The sequence below is a fragment of the Semicossyphus pulcher genome, unplaced genomic scaffold (genome assembly GCF_022749685.1).
Source record: "Semicossyphus pulcher isolate SPU_LCO1_2020_fin unplaced genomic scaffold, fSemPul1.0.p SCAF_14, whole genome shotgun sequence".
Lineage (NCBI taxonomy): Eukaryota > Metazoa > Chordata > Actinopteri > Labriformes > Labridae > Semicossyphus > Semicossyphus pulcher.
The window spans coordinates 7,800,214-7,820,584 of NW_027211648.1; the positions used below are offsets into that span (position 1 = coordinate 7,800,214).

Below are 20,371 nucleotides of genomic sequence, written 5' to 3' on the forward strand. Positions count from 1 at the left end.
ATGATAACTTTACAGAGGAAGTGCCTCTCTGTGCGCGTGTGTTGCCTTGTTGCCAATGGTAACGGCGAAACTGAAACATGGTGGCGTGAAGTGAAGTTTGTTGTGACCGCATAAAGAAGTCGAAGAAGAAGAAGTGATAGAAGAAGAGCGACACGCTGCTGGCCATACAGACTGAAGGAAGAGGATTTGGGAATGTGCGGTCTACTTCCTAATTTTAAGGGACAAAGGGGTTCATTCTTTGGCTAAACAGACAGGAATTCCGGGTGTCCGACCCTGGGTTTGTTTATAACACCCCACAGTGACCTTATAGAGACCTTTACAGGCAGTTAATTATAAACTGTGATATTATGTAGCCTATTGTATTATCCTAAAACGAATGGATTACAGGATGCTGTAGATGTAACATACACGATGTGGGGCCACATAATAAAGGCTAACACTTTCTAATAACTTACCCTTTATATACGAATTATACGAAGTATAAGAGGTTTTTTGTCGCCAGGTCTCGAAAAAGCCTACCACAGCATGACACTAGCTCTGTCTTTTTAATAAGCTCTTAAATTAATTAGGAAGAGCCCTCTAATGGAGGGGGAAAGGGCTGCATACCATCTGGACCACAATCTATTTGTTAAGTCATTAATAAAGAATCATGTGATCTCCTTCCTCAGTTTCAAATGTTTCAAATGAGTTTCTGATAAAATACTAGTTGTTTCATGCTGTCTAATAAGCAGTTTGCAGAAGTTTTTCTTAAGATTTCAACATATATCATGACTATACAGATTATCAAACAAAATCACTGTAAAATGATTATACTGATCATTCTTTTTTTATGCCACAACCATTACATGGCCCGGACTCTTTGTTAAACAAATGAAAAACTGACTTGATAAGTGTTCAGTTTACGCAACATTTATTTTTTAAAAGGTGAGTAATAGCAGGAATACAGTGTGAGTCATAGAAGCATCAGCTCACTTGAGACCTGAAGTTGGCACTGCTGGGAGTTTGTTCTCTGTTCCTGTCTAAAATCCTGTGTTAAGGGCCATTATAGCCCAGCCGGTGACTCTGTTTTAATAGTCAAGATTATGTAATGAGTAAAAAAAAACACAATGCTGAATAAGTTTTAAGTTATTATATAAAACCAACATACTTAACTGAAAAGTACTCTAACTCCCTTTCAGATTTCAAACCAAACTTCCTGTTCAAAACACAGAGAAAACTTGAATAACCAAATTAATTGCAAGAGTTATAATCCTGCATCCAGATTCATATATTTCTTGTGCAATGTTTTTGGGGAAGCTGCACTGAATAATTCATCTTACAGTGGCTGCGAAGTAAATAATAAAATCTAATGTAATGAGGGTTGTCTCATTTGTCCAGATGAGCATTAACATCTGTCATTCATTTGAGGACACTGGGTCACATGACATGGAAGCTATTGAAAAGAAACTATACATTTTTCTACTAATAGATGGGGGGAAAAGTATTAAAAGTGCGCCTTATACTCAAAATGTTACGGTATTTGTTTTGTGTTAATGCAACTTAAAAGGTAAAAAATTAGGGGTGCTGGTTTAGCTCGGTTGGTAGAGCAGGCGCCCCATATACAGAGGCTACAGTCCTCATTGCACTGATCGCAGGTTCAACTCCCGGTCTGCGGATTATTTGGTGCATGTCGTCCCCCACTCTCTCCTCCTTACATTTCCTGTCTATCTTCAGCTGTCCTATCAATTAAAGGCAAAAAAAAAAGCCCCAAAAAATAATCTTAAAAAAAAAAGGTCAAAAATTAATCGGTTTCCTCAATTGAAATGAGTCGACGCAGGAGAGTTTTAAAGGTTTTACAGTGTGCTTGGATACATTAAGTGCTCACATCCTTAAAAAATAGTACAGCTTACTCAAATAACGCATGTTCATTCTAAACACAATCATTTCACATGACTTGACACAGTAAAGTTCTTTTACTTGCTTTTTCAAAGGTAACCAGTTTCCCTATATTTTAAGTAAACCATACTTGTTAAAATTTGCAGTGAATGTGCGCTTTCCAGTATGAATTTTCATTGCTAGTACTTCATCGCCACCTGCTGGACACGTTGGAGTCATAAATGTCAAAAGTTCAGCTCTAAAAAGTGCTTATTATAAAGGCCGTGTTTTTAATGCAATCTTATTAAAATGTATACGTTTTTTACTCTGTATAAAAGGTAGTTGTATCTGTATATAGTATTGCTGTTGAGCTGCAGAAGGCTGGTTTGTGGTCACGTCAGCCTGAAGACTGAGCGCTGAGGTGAAGTGGGAACAGCAACAATTGAAGGAAATCCCCACAGAGACTGAGAGCTTGACAGCCTGCAGACTCTCTGGTGGATGGCTGGATTTTCATGGTTTCGCTTATCAAGAACCTTGTCAAGACACAGAAACTTTTTCTTGGTTCTGATTTTTTTGTAACTCTATGCAAAGATACTTTTGTAGTTTCAAGAGGACACAAGAAACACGTTTCTACTTGAGCCAATAAAGCCATTGTTGAAAAGTATTGATCCTAAGGAAATGATGCAAAAGGAAGCAACCCTGTTTCCCAGTGTTATGTCCCACACAGATAAGCATTGCACTTGCTAATTTTAAAGCCAGAAAGGGAAGGAAGCATGACAGCAAAGTTTCCGCCAAACCAAACACTGTAGGGAAAAAAAAAAAAAAAGCAAAGAGCCTGTCTTGGAAAAAGCTCAGTGTTCGCCTGAGTGCTCGGAGTCAGTGTGGAATCTAACACCAGCTTATGGTGGAATTATGGCTCAGAATGAAACACATCCAATTTTGGAGATACTAAAATCCTTTAATCTTGGTGAGTGTATCTGAATGAGTTTCTTTATGAAGATTTAGTGACTGTTTCCCAAAGCTATTTGTTAGAGTAGCTTGTTGTATTGTTACATGCAGACGTGATAGTTTTTCAATTTATACAACTAATTATATTTTTTTACAAGAAAATCTGTTTAATCTAGAAACAGGCTTTGAAAATAACATGTCTCTGCATTTGGACAATAAACAAATGGGTCTGAATAAAGTTTGGATCTCAAAGGTATTAAAGTACAACATTAATACGTACCATCCAGACAACTCGGGTTGTTTGTGATCGTCTGCAGAGAGAAAATGTGTGTTGTTAATATTCACAACATATTTGGAACTAATTTCCTGGGAACAACTAGTTATTTTAAATAGCCACTTCCTTTAATTAAATGAATACAGGGCTATATATTTATGTTCGCACTGTACCGCTGTGACACGAACTCTTCCTGGATCTTTTGTTGTTTTCTTTTTATCTTTCTTAACTTCTTTTTAATTAGATTCTTGAAATATCCATGTTTATCTAAGTGCTTGTTTGTGTCTTATATAACACACTTTTGCATTAACGTGGAAAGGTGCATATAAACTCGCTTTAAAAAAGTTTTTGTGAGAAGACTTTAACTTTTGTGGTCAATATCCGTTCACAGAGTTTCAAAATCTTTCATGCATTGCACCAATAATAAGGTCAGCTTGTGCTTAAACACAATGACACATAGACAGTGATCCCACACGGAGGTGGGATGTAAGATTTTATGTAACATTTTTACCCAGTATAGCAGTGCCCAGACATAAAAATCAATAGCAAGAACTAAACGCCCTGAGACACTTCTGGCACGTACTGTAAAGTAAGAGATGTACTTTATGCAGCTGATGTTGCCGCTCCTTATCTATGCTAATAAGATCTTATCCCTCACTTAAAATGCAGCTGAATCAGACATCTGGGAAAACAATCTTCCCCAATTTAAGAACGGAACAAAGCATCCTGCCTCTGATTCCACTAAGCATTTCCATTTGTTATTGTGATCCCTCACTACTTCCCCTTTCCTGACACTCTACACTGATTTTTTTCTAGGTGATATGATTCTCGCCTTCTGTTTATCTGTGCTTGTGGGCCTGCTGCTGGGTGCTCTGGTCTACGTTCTGTTGACTTGGGCCTCCAGACGCCAGGCCACAGCTAGGATCACCAGACGCTCCAAAAAGAGATCAACACAAAACCCTGCAGGCGGCCAACTGGGCCTCTACAGAAGCACTTTTCTGAGCGTCTACAGGCAGCCCTCTCTGGAGCCAGTGGGACCTCTGGGGATGAAGCCCGGGGAAGAGACCTCCACCTTTCGCCCAGTGGCCAAGAGAAGCAGGCCGAGCCTAGAGATGGGAGAGGACACTCAGGTCAGCATGCCTGAGGACACAGCTGCTTCAAACTCATCGGATTCAGCCTCCCTGGTGCCAAACAAGAGGCATTCCTTCTGGTTGGGCGGCAACGGACTTAAAGGATTCCTGCCGTCACAGACTCCCCCTCCTGCATATGACAGTGTCATCCACGCCTTTGAAGAGACGTGCACTTGAATCTGTCCAAGAAATGCAACAGGAACTGAAAAAGAGGAACATTCAGGGATTACACAAGACTCTCTGGCTGGGATCTGCTTTTTAAAAAGGGATATTTTTTGGAGACATCACACCTTTTTATAACACTTTTCTGTCCAGAGCAGGGCGTTCTTAACTGGATATGATGCTTTCACAGCTATCAAGCCTCAGCAGCTCAAATTTATATTAAAAGACATCAATTAAAGATGCAACTCATGATAATTTTCACAATCTATTCATTTGTATATTAGTTCCTTGATCCATCCATTAGTTGTTTTCTCTTTAGAAGGTCACAAAATATTTCAGGTGTCTTGTTTTGACCAAAACTCAAAAAGTTTAAATTTACGATGACATGAAAAAGAGGCAAACAATTACTCAGAAAATGTATGATTTATTAACTAATCGTAGCCATTCTAATATAGGCTAATATAGTCGTTTGTGACCATTGCAGAGCATCACATGATGTAAAGAGAGTCTGAAAATAGGTTTTACTCTGATCACGTGATGATGAAGGAAACACTGTGTGCTGGATAGTTGTATTATCTAATATCACAATAAAAAATATGATTTTATTCTTGCGCTTGTGTTTTTGTGCAAAGATTCCACAAGGAATATGTGTATTCATTCAAAATGAGTGAATGTAGTGTCACAACAGGCTAATTATGTAAAATGAAGAAAGTTATAGTGAAATCAGTTCGCTAATTAATCATAATTAAGACTTGGGAAGGACGGTAGGACAGTCTGTCCATCACATCAAGGTCTTATGTCAAGAATGTCACTTCAATTTACATTTGAAAGATGGGGTGCGCCGTGTGAGGTTGCCATTATGAAAGAAACCCCCATTTTGAGGCGCAGAAAATGATCTGGTATCGATTACAGTAGCCTGTGGACCAGATTCCATATCAGAATGGGATAAAAATGATTAAACTGTACCCAATTACTTTAAGGGATTCTTGACAGGCTCATTATTTGTGTTGGTGCTTTCGTTTTAAGTTAAAAGAAAGTTCGGGGTCTATTTTCCGTACTACCTGCCTCATGGCAACCCGTTTTAAAGCCACAACCCCAAAGTGCGCCAGCGGAGAAGCGCCTGGCAACACGACCGCACTTTACACCGACTGCCTCTGGATTAAACGTTGTTCCGGCGGCTTCAGGTACGTACAACTGCATTACGTGTGTTCATGTAACCTCTTTGATGGAAGCACTTGTTTATTTTCCACCGCAGCTCTTTGCTCTCGTGCGCATTGGCTCAGTCAGACTGCTGCATGCGGTCAGATGGGCTACAAGGCGCCTTTGAATGAGACATTTAATTGGTGTAACGGGTGATGTAGTTAGTGAGAGACCTTTACAGAGGAGATGATGAGTCTTTTACTTCGACTTTAATTGGATGCAGTTAATCTGAAATCTTCAAATCAAGCGGAAAATTGTCGTTTTTAATCGCTTTTTTAAATTCGATTTTCAATGTTAGTATTTTATCCCAATTTCCTGCATTAGAATACGTTCATTGTCTTTATGATATAGACATTTTGGTATGTCAGTTCACATCGTTGTCTGGCTGCTCTGCTGTTTGACGTAAAATAGGAAGAACGGACAGTATCAGTACCCATGGAGACTGCGAGTGCCCTGATCTCTAATGCAGTGTTGCTGTTGCATAGAGACTGAGAAAACTGTGAATTTCAAGGTTGATGCACTGAATGACAAGGCTGCTATTTTAAGCAAGACCCATCTCTCTCTGCCTCTATCTTTAAATCTCTTAAATGGCCTTGTTTGTTGGATAACAGTGTCTTTTTCTTTCTTCATAGGACCATTACACAACTGTCCAGAGCCACATCAGGAGGACATGGGGTGGGACACTGTCACCAGAGAGGATTCACATCATTTCATGGCCAGCTCTGATGTGCAGAGCAGCTTAATTTAAATCAATGTAGAGCTGGACAACATCTGGCTGTATGATGCATTTTACCTTCCCATAGATTCTATTGTTAGTACAAAGAGCAGAGCAGCCATTACCCTTCAGTGCATCATCTGGATGGAAATATGGACACCTTCAATGGAGGAATTTTAACTCAACATGCCCAGGAACTATGAGGTATGTAATCTTACTGTAATTTTTCCAGGTTACTTGGCCATGTTTTAATATTTTATGACATATTATGCAATCTACTGCCAAGTGGGCCAGTCATTGTAACTCATTCTGTGCAGCCAAACATAATTCAGATTTATTTTATATGGTAGAGGAGACTCAAAAGTATCCAAAGAGACCAACTGATTTTTGTGAAATGTGTTGCACATGATGCATAAGACGTAAATATATTTAATGGAACTGTGTAACCAAAAACATGCAGTCTTCTGTTTGACTATTGTTTTAGTGCAAAGGGATGAAACAAGACAGGAGATAAAGAATACAAAGCTGTATGTAAAAGGGTTTAATATGTAAATGGATTAACTCTAATAATTGAGGCTGACTGATATTGGATCTTTGAGACTGATGCCGATACTGATTTTACAGATTACTGATATGGGGGCCGATATATAGTGATGTAGAGCTGAAAATTAAAGTAGACCTTCTTTACGTGGATTGTTCATTCATATGACTATGCAAAGCTAATCCGAAGGCGGCTTTAATTGGTGAATTATATTTAATTGAATTATGTAGGCAAAAACACGGGGGCGTTCTGTTTGACTATTGTATTAGTGTAAACGAAATGTAGCATCAGTGAAGGGATGAAAGACGAAGACAGGGAATACGCAATACTGTCAAGCATTGGGAAAAGATGATTTTTAAAGCTGTGAAGCTACTAAAGTGAAAAGCATAGCTGTATGTATATGTAAATGGATTAACTCGTAACAGTTAGAGACTGGCCAATATTGGATTTTTGAAACTAATGCCGATACGGATTTTATAGATTACTGATATGGGGGCCGATACAGTGAATATTTAGAGCTGAAAACCTTCTTTACGTGGATTGTACATTGATATGACTATGCAAAGGTAATCAGAAGGCTGCTTTCCTGATAACTTATATTTAATTGAATTATGTAGCCAAAAACATGGCAGCCTTCTGTTTGATTATTAGTGTAAACAAAATGTAGCATCAGTGAAGGGATGAAACAAGAAGACAGGAAATACGCAATACTGTCAAACATTGGAAAAAGATGATTTTTAAAGCTGTGAAGCTACTAAAGTGAAAAGCAAGACTGTATGTATATGTAAATGGATTAACTATAACAGTTAGAGGCTGACCGATATTGTATTTTTGAGACTGATACCGATACTGATTTTAGCGATTGCTGATATGGGGGCAGATAAAGTGAATATGTAGTGCTGAAAATGAAAACTGATGTTCTCTAGTTGGATTGTGCATTGGTACGACTATGAAAAGGTTAAAATTGTTGAATATTATGCATAAGAATATGCAAAAAATAATATGCATCAATATATTACATTGTATGCTAAGCTGTGAGGCTCTGCTATATATGCTGCGGACAGTGCTGAAAGTGTAGCAAGCGATGGAACAGAGGTGTGTCATTTGCATATTGGAAAACATACAAGTCCAGACTAATATATCTGTGTAAGGCCGATATCAGGCCCATGTAGGCCTGTAATATCAGCCCACCATGATATATCAGGCTCCACATATAGAACATATTTAAAGAGCATACTGAGCTTTTTCTAATTCTACATTTAGAACATTTTCTTTTAGATATTGCCAGTCCAGTGTCAGCAGATTGGACAAGGTTGGAAATAAAAGCACTCATTTAGTTTGTATCTGACCTCCATGAAAAAGTCGTCGAAAAACAGTTTCTCAGCAGACATTAAAAAGCAGCAACCATTTTGTCAAGAGTAAAATTTACCCTGAGGTAGAATATGCACGATATTCAGTTATACTTTCAGTTTTGTGAATCAGTATTGAATAAAAGACAGACAGCACTAGTGATGATGTCACCTAGAGACAAATCCTGGAGCTGCTCCATAGACAGTGAATAATAGAACAACAGCTAGAGCACTACGAGCAGCAGCCATGGTGATGGTACTGTTATAAGGGCACCTTTAGTGATTCACTGCTGCAAGCTGTGTTCACCCAAAGGGAACTCATTTGAATGGAATATTTTAAACAAAGAGCGTAAAAGCCCCGTGTTTCTGTTACTAATTTGTCATTTCCTGTGAACAAGCTCAGTAAGATGTCACCCACTGGTATCTTTGTGTCGGTGTTGACCAGGGGTGTAAAAGTCTGGATTTCCCAGATCAATGATTTGATATCATAAATGCAGAGTGAAAATATTAACCCATATTATCGTCTTTGATACATGATTTTATTTTGAAATTCTGAAGATGTGTCCCCAGGCTACGTTAGTCACAGTCTGTTCCAACTGAATAAAACGGTCAGATGATGACGTCTCATATCCATCACAGGCAGACTTCATCAGATATATCAGCAAATATGTCATTTTCAAAAAGTCTATATCATATTGTATCATCATGATATTGTATAATAGTATAATGGATTCTCTACCTAGGTTAAGTAACCAAAACCAAGCCCATGTTAAACAGTGTCCATAAATGAAAACAACACCAGAAGCCCGTTTAAAGTTTAAGGTCACAAGTGGGGTATGGTATAATAATGTCATAAAACTTGTATACCTCTGTTTCAACTTGCCTCCTCCTCTGCTTTGCCCACCAGCCTGGTCACTCAGTAGGGATGTTGGCTGCCGTGGAACATGGTCCCATCCTCTGCAGCGACTCCAACATCCTCTGCCTCTCGTGGAAAGGCCGGGTCCCCAAGAGCGAAAAGGACAAGCCGGTGTGCCGGAGACGCTACTATGAGGAGGGCTGGCTCGCCACAGGGAACGGGAGAGGAGTCGTTGGGGTGACGTTCACGTCGAGTCACTGCAGGAGGGACAGGACCACACCTCAGAGGATCAATTTCAACCTGCGAGGACACAACAGCGAGGTGTGGTCTCCTCTCAATTCCTTTTTACTCTTATTTTCCCCCTCTACATAAATTCATCTTCCAACTCTGTCTATTATACCCACTGTTAACGAGTCCTCCATCATGATCCAAACATTAGTGTAACATTGTAACTCTTGATTTTCCTGGCTGACGGTCGCTTTCCTTTTTAGACAGTTTGCTTCATCTGAGCGTCGAGTTTGTTTCTTTTTCTTTGGATTTTCACTTATTGTTGAAGTTGTATCTGTAGTCATCCATCTTTTCTTTGTTTGTTCAGCCATAGTAGATTACTGTTTACTCACAACACTTGCAGAGAGCGGAAAAGCAGCCACTTAGCTCCGCCTACCCTCTCTGGCAGACCAACCACTGCTGGGTGATGGAAAACGCGTCACTAACTGGGCGCTGCTTGTGATTTTTTCCGCGAAAGTCGCACCAGACACCCAGTCTGTAATACTGCAAATATAAAGGCTTTCATCAGTGGGCCATGGGCTCAATCACCATTGTGTTACCTCATTCAGCGATAGATAGAGACTTAACAGACATTTATTTAATTGAAAATGTTCCAGATTGTTACTTAAAATCTATTTCATTTATGTAGCCGTTTATCTAAAAACACAACATAGCTGGTCCAAAAGTAGCATGAGCGACAGATAATATGCTTTGTCTGTTTGAATGTAGTGTAAAATAATTACTTTCTAATTGACAAATGACATATTCTGCCAATCGAGCTTAAACCACATCATTAAGTATGCAGGTGACACCTCTGTGTTTGGCTCTGTGTTACCTCATTCATGACTTAACAGACATTTATCTAAATGAAAATCTGCAAGAATATGACTTTTATATTACAAATGTTTAATAATTTCTGTCGTACTATACAACTAATTTGCACAGGAATATATTGAATCGAAAGCGTGCATACAAGCTGAAATAGCAGAAAAGAGAAAGAGAAGAATCAGGTGCAGTTGTTTGCAATATGAACTAAAGGGGAGAAATGTAATTCAGTACAATCCATTTTTAGCTCATCAAATACATACTATTTACAGATTCAGATGACATCAACATTATGTCTCTATTTTCTCTGTATACTCACTCTTAGTCTGACTGCAGTGAGCTTTCAAATCCCACTCAGCCTAAAAAAAGCCTCTTTTTTTAGCTTTGTGCTTATCCTGTAAATTAATCATGAACGATGAGGTGTGCAGAAAGCCACCTGTGTTTCTAAAAATAAAAAAGTAGTAACAGTGCTTTTTTTTTTTTGCAGGTTGTCTTAGTGCGTTGGAATGAACCCTTCCAGAAGCTGGCCACCTGTGATATGGAGGGAGGTATTTTTGTGTGGATCCAGTATGAAGGACGATGGTCTGTAGAGCTGGTGAACGACAGAGGAGCACAGGTATTGTACTAATGCAAAACCCATTCACGTGCAATATATATCCTTGGTTATATATTAGAAACATTATGTACGAGGTTTTAAGTGCAATGGATAAAAACACTTGACATGGCAGCGTACGCATTTCTTTCCTGCAGGTGAGTGACTTCACTTGGTCACATGACGGCACTCAGGCCCTCATCGCGTACAGGGATGGCTTTGTGTTGGTCGGCTCGGTCAGCGGGCAAAGACACTGGTCCTCCGAGATTAACCTGGAGAGTCAAATCACCTGTGGCATCTGGACACCTGATGATCAACAGGTAACTTTGCATCTGTCACAAACATCATAACACAACATTCAAAAAGAAAATGTATATTTGGAATGATTTTTTTGGAAAGCCATCCTCAAAAGAAAGTGAAAGGACTTACATAATGGTCTGTCCTGCAGCACTTTTCCTCCCAATATTTAATGCTCCAGAGCTTTTTCATCATATCTTCTATTAAAGTTTAATGTACAACGCTCCCTCAGGTCTTGTTTGGCACAGCAGATGGTCAGGTGATCGTGATGGACTGTCACGGACGAATGCTCGCCCATGTTCTCTTACACGAGTCCGATGGGATCGTGAGCATGTCCTGGAACTGCCCCGATTTCCTGGTGGAGGACAGCACTGAGAGCGACACGGACTCTGACGACAATATTCTGCCTTTAGGTACAAACATGTTCCCTCAACACACATAGGACAGTTTGCTACCTTGTTTTGTCCGTGGAAAGCGAATGTGCTTACTTTCCTTTGTTCCTTTTAGTGCGGAGAGTCAAGCCCTTGTTGACGGTGACCTTCTTATCAGGAGATATCAGTTTAATGAACAACTATGACGACCTCTCTCCTGCTGTTATTCGCTCAGGGCTGAAAGGTATAAAATAACACCTTGCTTTGACATTTACTGGTATAATGATGAATTTTGATGACAGAAGATTCCTGGCTCCCTCCCTCCTCAGATGTGGAGGCCCAGTGGTGCTCTCAAGGAGACCTCCTGGCTGTGGCAGGCATGGAGAGACACGGGCTTCCTCCTGACGCCTGCGCGTCCATCATGAGAAACGCCCTGGTGAAGTTTTATAATGTACAAGGAGAACACATCTACACTTTGGAAACCCCAGCACAGGTTAGTCCTGCATAGATTAAGGATGAATTACAATATAAAAAAGGGAGCGATGGCTTCAATTGTTCATTACTATAGGATTATTCTATCGTGAATTACTGTTTTTCAGAGACCCATCACCACCATCTGTTGGGGTCACAGAGACTCTCGCCTGTTCCTTGCGTGTGGCCCAGCGCTGTATGTGGTGCGTGTTGAGCACAGGGTGGCCAGCCTCCAACTTTTATGCCAGCAGGGCATCGCCAGCGCCCTGCGAGAGGAGAAAGATGTGGGGAAACTGAACATGCCCTCGCTTCTCTGCTCCTACGTCACGACTGCTTTCATACCCACCATCAAGGTACCTGTGTAACTGCTTCTTTGCAGTAACAGACACACACAGCGTCTTACTGACTTTGTTGCACAGTGATTATGCAAAACTGCTGACTGCGACATGTTTTCATTTGAGTGTCCAGCAATCCTACAGCCCTTTCCTCTCTTTGTTCTAGCCCCCAATCCCTGACCCAAACAACATCCGTGACTTTGTCAGCTATCCCACAGCTGGGAATGAGCGGCTCCACTGCACCATGAAGCGGGCAGAGGACAGCCCTGAGGCAGGCGGACCCTGCTACACCCTCTACCTTGAATATTTAGGAGGACTGGTGCCCATTCTCAAAGGAAGGCGCATCAGTAAACTACGGCCCGAGTTTGTCATTATGGATCCAAAAACAGACAGCAAAGCAGGTGTTTACAGTGAGGCCTTTGGATTATCTTGACTCACCGCACTTTTACTAATGGAGCTATATCTATCTACATGGTTTTATAGATTCACTAGTTGTATGAGAAGATCAATACCACTCATGTTTTGAAGCTAGCTAGAGCCAGAAGATTGATATTAGCTTAGCGTAACGACTTAAAACAAAGGAAAAACTCACCTCAACAATCAACCTACCAACACCTTTACATTTGACTCATTAACATGTTGTATCTTGTGTGTTACACCTGTACACAAACCCAAATGTAAAAATGAAACGAGTTCTTGTTCTATAGCGAGTTATGTAACATTAGTGGAACTGTTCCTTGGCAATGACAACAACAGAGGGGGCCAAGAGACGACTGAATTATTAACACTGGGACACAACTTGGAAAATGCTTTTTTATTTCCTTCTTTAATGAACTGTAGAGAGAGCCTGGCTAGCTGCTTCCATCTGCTTCCAGTCTTTATTCTTGGCTAAGCTAAACGGCTGCTAGATGCACTCTCGTATTTAACAAACAGACATGGGAGTGGTATCAATTTCATCTAACTAGCGGCGAGAAAGCCACTAAGCGCATTTCCCAAAATGATCTTAAATGTATTATGAGCTTTTGTAATTCTGATAGCACAAACAGCTGAAGCAAGAAGTGCATTAGAGTGTGTCAGTGTGTCCCCCGTCGTACAAAAGGGAAACAAGCAGACTCCAGACACACCTCGTCGTATCATACTACCCAAAGGAACAGAAATCTTTAACCCTTGACATCTTGAAATTAAATCTGTTCCTGCTCCATCAGTTAAAAATACAATAAAATTTTATTATAACGGTGCTTTTTCATGCAGTACGCCCATTATTCACCTTGAATAAGAACAAGGACAGACTGTGGTGATTCTCTGATGTAATGTGGTCTGAGGCTTTATACAGGAATAGCCTGGATCATGACCTGGTTGCAATAGGGTTGCATTTAGCATGTGGTCTCACCAAATATGTATTTGCTTTTATGAATGTTGCTAATGCAAGAGTGGCGTTTCTCTCTTCCAGAGGAGGTGTGGGGGAAGACTTACCTTTTCTGTGTTGTATATCTTCCTTCCAGAGGAGGTGTGTGTAAATCCCATGATTTCATACACCGACAGCTGTAACTGCTCTGACTCCAGTGACATTGAGTTGAGCGATGAGTGGGTCGGGAAGAAGTCACCAAAGTTATCCCGAGGAAACAGGTCAACCAAACTCAACATCTTTTTTTACACTGGCTTGAACCGAAGAGTGTTTGCAATTAATTTTGTAGCAGCTGTTTCACCTTGATAACCGAGCTCCTGACTAATTAAATTCAATTAAACACGTAATATATCAAAGTCAAACATAATTGAATGTATTACCTTCTTGTTTCAAAGGATGACCATGGAATTGAGAAAATCTCCCAAACTGTCACGAGCCAATCAGGAAGGACAACGGTCACCACGGTTACCATCAAAGAAGCCTCCAGTTCGGTCTCCCAGTCTGACAAGGCGAGAGTTTTCTATGGACGGGATCACGGAGGTATGATAGAAAGAAAGTCTTTCCATTATTGAAACTGCATTTACCGCTAATAGCAAATAGACAGTGTAGTGGAAAACGTATGCACTTTAAATGTGATGACGGATTGTTGTCCTTTTACTTTTATTTATGCGCCGCAGCACAACTACCTTGCTCAAGTCACATCCAACATTTGGGGGACAAAATTCAAAATTGTTGGACTCGCTTCTTTTCTCCCTGCCAATCTCGGTGCAGGTAAATGTAACAGGAGACAAAAAAGCCACGCATTCACATCACATCGCCCACTCTGATGAATTTAACAGTCATGACTTTGTCCTATGTTTCAGTCATCTATAAGACAAGTTTGCTTCATCTGCAACCGAGACAGATGACAATCTACCTTCCAGAGGTGCGAAAGATTTCTCATGACTTTATGAGCCTGCCTGTGTTCAACCCCAATGTGTTCAGTGAGGATGAGGATGACCTACCGGGTAAGAATGAGAAAAAGCACAATATTTGCAGTTCAGATGCTGACTGACTAATTTTTAATGTGCGCTTCCTCTGTGTTTTTATAAAGTGATGGGTCCGTCTGGAGTGGCAGGAGAAAATCCCCCCTGTACAGTCAACATTCCCATCGCTCCCATCCACAGCCCGGCTCAGGCCATGTCTCCAACTCAGAGTATCGGCCTGGTTCAATCTCTTCTGGCCAATCAGAACATCCAGCTTGATGTCCTGACCAACCCGACGGCCACTGCAGCAGCTGCAGCTGCAGCCGCAGCAGCTTCGGTCCCTGTTACTGATCATGGGCAGGATGCAGTTGCTTCGCCGTATCCTGTGCCAACAAGATACTCGAACCCTGGTCAGGTGATCTTCAATGGGCTGGAGATGGGACCTCTTCTTCCTGGTACTCTCCCTCCGCCACCTCCACCTCACCATCTCCCCCCGCAGCCTCATTCGCAGCGCTCTCATTCACAGCAGCCTCGCCAACCGCCGTCCAAACAGTCGCAACAAATGCAGACGCAGCAGCAGCAGCAGCAGCAGCAGAAAATGCATCATCATCAACAACAACAACAACAGCAGCAGCAGCAGCAGCAGCAGCAGCAGCAACACCATCATCAGTCCCAACAGCAGCAGCTACAGCAGCAACATCAACAGTTACATCAACAGCTACAGCAACTGCACCACCAGCAGGCGCTACATCAACAGCAACAACAGCAACACCAACAACACCAGGTTCAGCAACACCAACAAATGCAAGCGAGTCAACAGCCAGTAACGCCTCAACAGCTCCATCACCAACAGCAAATCCAGCAGCAGCAGCAACAGATGCAGCTGCAACACGAACAGATGCAGCAACAGCAGCAACAAATGCAGCAGCAGCAACAACAAATCCGGCAACAGATCCAGGAAATGAGGCAGCAGCAGCAGCAGCTCCAGCAGCAGCATCAGCAGATCCAGCAGCAACATCAACAGATGCAGAGGCAACACCAACAAATGCAGCAGCAACTGAAGATGCAGATGTCGCTGCCGCCTCCTCCGACCGGATATCCAACCATTTCCTTACAACAGATTCATATTCTGCCTCAGATTCCTCCACCAACTACCGATCCTGGCCTCAGCAGATTGGAGCATGGACACACTCTGAAGCCAATTATGCCAAGGACTTTACCTCCCTTCAGTGACCCTGATGGATCTATGGAGATGCAGATGAGGAAGGTTAATCCTCCCCCTCCATACCCGGGAACTGTGGCGTCTGCAGCAGCAGCTACAGCCGTCACCACGCCTCAAACTCTTGTCACAAACTGTGACAGCCCAAGTATCCTGGCACCAGACCCCTGCCTGAAGAAGGATGAGTTTTTGCTTCACCCTGTCACTTTGCAGTACCCAACCCCTCTGGGGTATGAAAGGATCACGACCTTTGACAGCAGTGGCAACGTGGAGGAGGTTTGTCGGCCACGCCGGCGCCTCATTCGCAACCAAAATGCATATGCTGTCCATGGCTCAGCCACTCTGAAAGTCACCTCCTCTGAGACTAAAAAAATTCAGCTTCCTTACAGCTCAGCAACATTGAGCCGTCTGTCTGTCCCTCGATACTCAATACCAAGTGGAGACCCTCCTCCTTACCCTGATCCAGCCAATCAAGTTACTGCAACACTTCCTCCTCCCCAGAGAATCGACAGCAGTCTGATTCATGCCACTCTGCGCCGTGACCGCAGGGACGTGGGACTCAAAGTGCCACAGATGATGGAAAGCTCAAGAACCCTCCCCACCAAGGCAAAAATAAACAGTGCACTAGCACTTTCCTACCAGCAGAGGGTGCCCACTGCTTTGTACACATGCACACAGTGCAGCAGTAACAGCAGCAGCACCAGTGTCAGCGTTAGTGGCGGTGGAACTACAAGTAGTGGCATTGCAGGAGGCACGGTGGTGAGGCAGGACTTCCCACCGGGGAAAGGAGCACATCATAGCACCATTATTGTGCACTCCAAAGGTGCCTCACCCCTGACCTCTCAGTCCTCGTACAGCCTGCTGGGTGCTGTTGACAACAGCAGAGACAGAACAGTGTATGTCAACTCTGCCTTTACTGAAGATGAGACTTTAAATCAGCAGTGTCACCTTGAAAAATCAGTACGTCAACTGACTCTCGGCGATGTCAACTTGACACTAAAACGACCTCCGCCTTACCAGTGGGACCCCTCTACAACCGAGGAGTTTTGGCTCACACCAGAACAAACAATGTTGGGTCCTCCACCAGGACCTCACAAAGCCCCTCCACTCCTCATCAGTCAAACTCAGCACTTGGATATGTCTCGGCTTCCCTTTGTCCTCACGACTAAACCTCCAAGCAGTCCAAGCACGAGCACACTTACCTTCCCATCAGGTTATCAGATATCCCTCTCGCCTTTCCCTCCAGGTGTGGCTCATGGTGGTCCCCCAATGCAGACCTTACAGAACCCTTCACCACAATGTAATCCAAATGAAGTAGTTGGTTCGGTTCCTTTTGGTCAGCAGGAAGCCAACTTGGTCTTACCTCCAGGCTATCCTCCAAATCTGGCTAACTTAGCCTGCTGCCCTCTCCCTCCAATGTATCCAGGAGCCAGCTCATGTGCTGGGCTTCAGCTGCACCCTGTCAACCTTCACCCCTGGAACCCTTACCCCTGCCCGCCTCCCATGCAAGACCCTCCAGCACCACCCCTCCCCACCAAAACCCATCAGATATTAGAGAAGCCCATTCTCTCCCCTCCTCCTCCTACAGCGCCGCCACCACCACCCCCTCTTCCGCCTCCTCCTCCACCTACTGAGCTACCACCATCCAAAAGTGCCACAGAGGATCTTGCAGAGTCCGCCAACAACTTTCCAGAGCCATCATCTCTGAACGAAAGCCCGGTGCCACAGGAGTCGGAGCGCTTCAACAAGAAGAGCCGCAAAAGACTGGATAGCCGAGCCGAGGACGCCAACATGCCCAACGTCTCTGAGGGCAAATCCAGAAAGGAAGGACGTGCCCTCTCTGACTTCAACACTCTCATTTCCAGCCCGAGGCTCGGCAGCAGAGAGAAGAAGAAGCCCAAGGGCCAGAGAGAGCAACTCAACAAAACTAAGAAGATGAGCAGGACCACCAATGAGTTCCAGGACAGCTCAGAGAGCGAGCCGGAGCTGTTTATTAGCGGCGACGAGCTCATGAACCAGAACCAGAGCAGTAAGAAGAGCTGGAAGAACAAACGCAGCATGCGCATGGCGAGCGAGCTGGAGGAGATCAAGTGTCGCAAGGCGAATGAACGAGAGGACCGGAGTTTAGGCAGTCAAGGATTTGTCTACGTCATGGCCAATAAACAACCATTGTGGAACGAAGCCACCCAGGTCTACCAGCTCGATTTTGGAGGACGAGTCACGCAGGAGTCGGCAAAGAATTTTCAAATTGAGCTGGATGGTAGACAGGTAATGTGACAAGAAATCTTACAGAAGGTTAAGCTGGAATTCTTTATTGGCAACAACTTTTACGTTCACTTTGAAAACAAAACTGATACATATTCCTTGGTATTAGCTTTCAATTATGAAGAGTTGCTGTCCTCTACCCTGTCATATTTGAAAGTATTTTAAATATGGTTTGGCTTTTAACTATTTTCTGACATATTATACAATTATAAATCATGAATAAAACTTCTGATTTGGTATTTTTGACATTCTTTCTGAAATGACTTCCTCTTTCTGTCTGTTTTAGGTGATGCAATTTGGGAGAATTGATGGCAACGCCTACATCTTGGATTTCCAGTATCCTTTCTCAGCAGTGCAGGCATTTGCTGTCGCCCTAGCCAATGTGACTCAAAGGCTGAAGTGAAAAGTTTACTTTCGTGTTGTTGTAGACTTATTCAAAAGAAGCCAAAATGGTCTTGGCCACAATGGTCCACAATGGTCTTACACCCCAGTGTGTGGAGCCAAAGCTGGGAAATGTCAGTGCCGTGGTGATTCTTTTTGAAAGAGGAGATTAATATACAAGTTGGTCTTGCACATGTAGATGATAAACAATCAGTCTGTTGAAGGCAAAGTCAGTCTGGGTCAGTGGTCTGGAGACTATATCAGTTTCATCATCATTTCTAGCTCATGTGTTGAATGTATTCAAGCTCACTTTATTTATTATTCAGATGTTATTTAATGTTGATTAAAACGTCAACCGTCCTTGGATTTTGGAATGGATTTTTAAGGCAGACTAGAGGTTTTGTACCACATGTGGTGCCAAAGACATCTCCCCTCTCTTTAAATGTTGGCTTATTTAATGTATTTAAAATTAATTAATATTTTGTATCCGTTTGTGGTGAAAAGGTTACCTGCATTGTGAGGTATGGTGGCATTCAAATTTGCAGATAAAATTTCATAAAGCCATACCATTTCTGATACAAACACTGCACGATTTTGATTGAGTTTTACGTTGAGTATAAATAATGTTTTATTATTAATATCAAACTTTCATTATCCTTTTTTGTATCCTTCTTGTTTATTTAAATGTCATTTGTTCGAGGCAGTGATTAGGTTTTTAGTCTACGTTTGATGAATGTTGTCTACACTGTGTTCAAATTGCTGAACATGTAATAGAAGAATATATTGATTCTGTAACTGCAACATTAAGAGTGGAGTACAGTTTATCATAGTTTGCATATTTTCTATTCATGATACTTCTATGAAGTGGTGCAATGAACATTTTAAATCATATTCTTTTGGCCCCTGTACTGCAAATGAGTATTCTGTAAGACTTGACTCTGACAATGTATTCATTAGTTTTTCATGTGTAAAATTACATGAACCTGTTATTTCCCAAACTCTGCTCTAAAATTGTCAGTAATGGTTAACAGTAAGTGTGTGTGTGTGCCAAAAAAAAAGCCAAATACATTTGGCTGAAAGTTAGTTGGGAAGGTGATAGAAAATTTTTCCATCTCCACAAACTAAATTTGCATAAACACTGAGATCAGTGATCTCAAACTTGGTGGCTCTGTGTTGTTATCATTGGATATTTATGATGCTACTACATCAGTAGTTTGCCTTGTTGGAAATCAGTGCTGCTTTAGATAGATAGAGCTTGTGTGAAATAATGCTACTTACATAGAACTGATGTTGTACTTGCAAAAGAAAATACGAAGCTGCTTGCTCTGTGTATTTAGTAAATGACTCAACGTCATTATATGCTTAAAATGTTATATGTTGCTACTTTCAGTAATTTTTTGTACTTCACCCTTTGCTTTAATATGGTACCAAGAGTTTTTTGATGTTACACTTGTAGAAAAAATTATGAAAACATTAAACTTGCAAAGGTATTAAATACAAAACATTCATTAAATCTTAGTCGGAATGAGATTCATGTAGATTTGGTGCTAATGTATAAAGGGAAAAAAATATGTGGGAAATGTCTGGACATTTGTCATATGTGAACAGAAAGTTATTAAAAAGTATATGATGAAAGTATTTTGAGAGAGGCTACGGTTAATCAAGTGCAGAGATTTTCATTTAAGAGCTTTTATTTAATGCAGCTTCAGAGGCTTCAGAGACTTCAGCGACCATGTGTGTGAGTGATCAGCAGTACTGCCTCATTAATGGCTGGTTGCCTGATTTTTCTTTTCTCTCTTATTTTGTGAAAGAAACAAATATGTTATGACCATAGGTTTACACGGACCTATAGGCTGGCCAGAATGTAATAAAAATGTAATAAAAACATTGTTCCAAATGTTTTTGTTTTGTGACTTTTTTTCTCTCTATGATGGAAGGTCAGTGATCCT

The 20,371-nt window shown here is 41.8% G+C and overlaps 2 protein-coding genes across 2 annotated transcripts; both read left to right on the forward strand.

The window, feature by feature from the left end:
* The first annotated feature begins 2,747 nt into the window (after window positions 1-2,747).
* myct1b (myc target 1b) lies at window positions 2,748-4,973 on the forward strand. The gene is made up of 2 exons (XM_069662374.1): window positions 2,748-2,821; window positions 3,893-4,973. The coding sequence occupies exons 1-2, from the start codon at window positions 2,767-2,769 to the stop codon at window positions 4,381-4,383; spliced, it is 546 nt and encodes a 181-aa protein (XP_069518475.1). The 5' UTR covers window positions 2,748-2,766; the 3' UTR covers window positions 4,384-4,973.
* A 505-nt stretch (window positions 4,974-5,478) lies between these two features.
* tulp4b (TUB like protein 4b) lies at window positions 5,479-20,313 on the forward strand. The gene is made up of 16 exons (XM_069661979.1): window positions 5,479-5,552; window positions 6,201-6,487; window positions 9,081-9,350; window positions 10,609-10,737; window positions 10,872-11,033; window positions 11,243-11,423; window positions 11,518-11,625; window positions 11,711-11,874; window positions 11,981-12,205; window positions 12,354-12,588; window positions 13,690-13,813; window positions 13,988-14,132; window positions 14,270-14,363; window positions 14,456-14,599; window positions 14,686-18,044; window positions 18,328-20,313. Exons 2-16 carry the CDS (start codon window positions 6,470-6,472, stop codon window positions 18,442-18,444), a joined length of 5,475 nt encoding a protein of 1,824 aa, XP_069518080.1. The 5' UTR covers window positions 5,479-5,552; window positions 6,201-6,469; the 3' UTR covers window positions 18,445-20,313.
* Window positions 20,314-20,371: the final 58 nt, after the last annotated feature.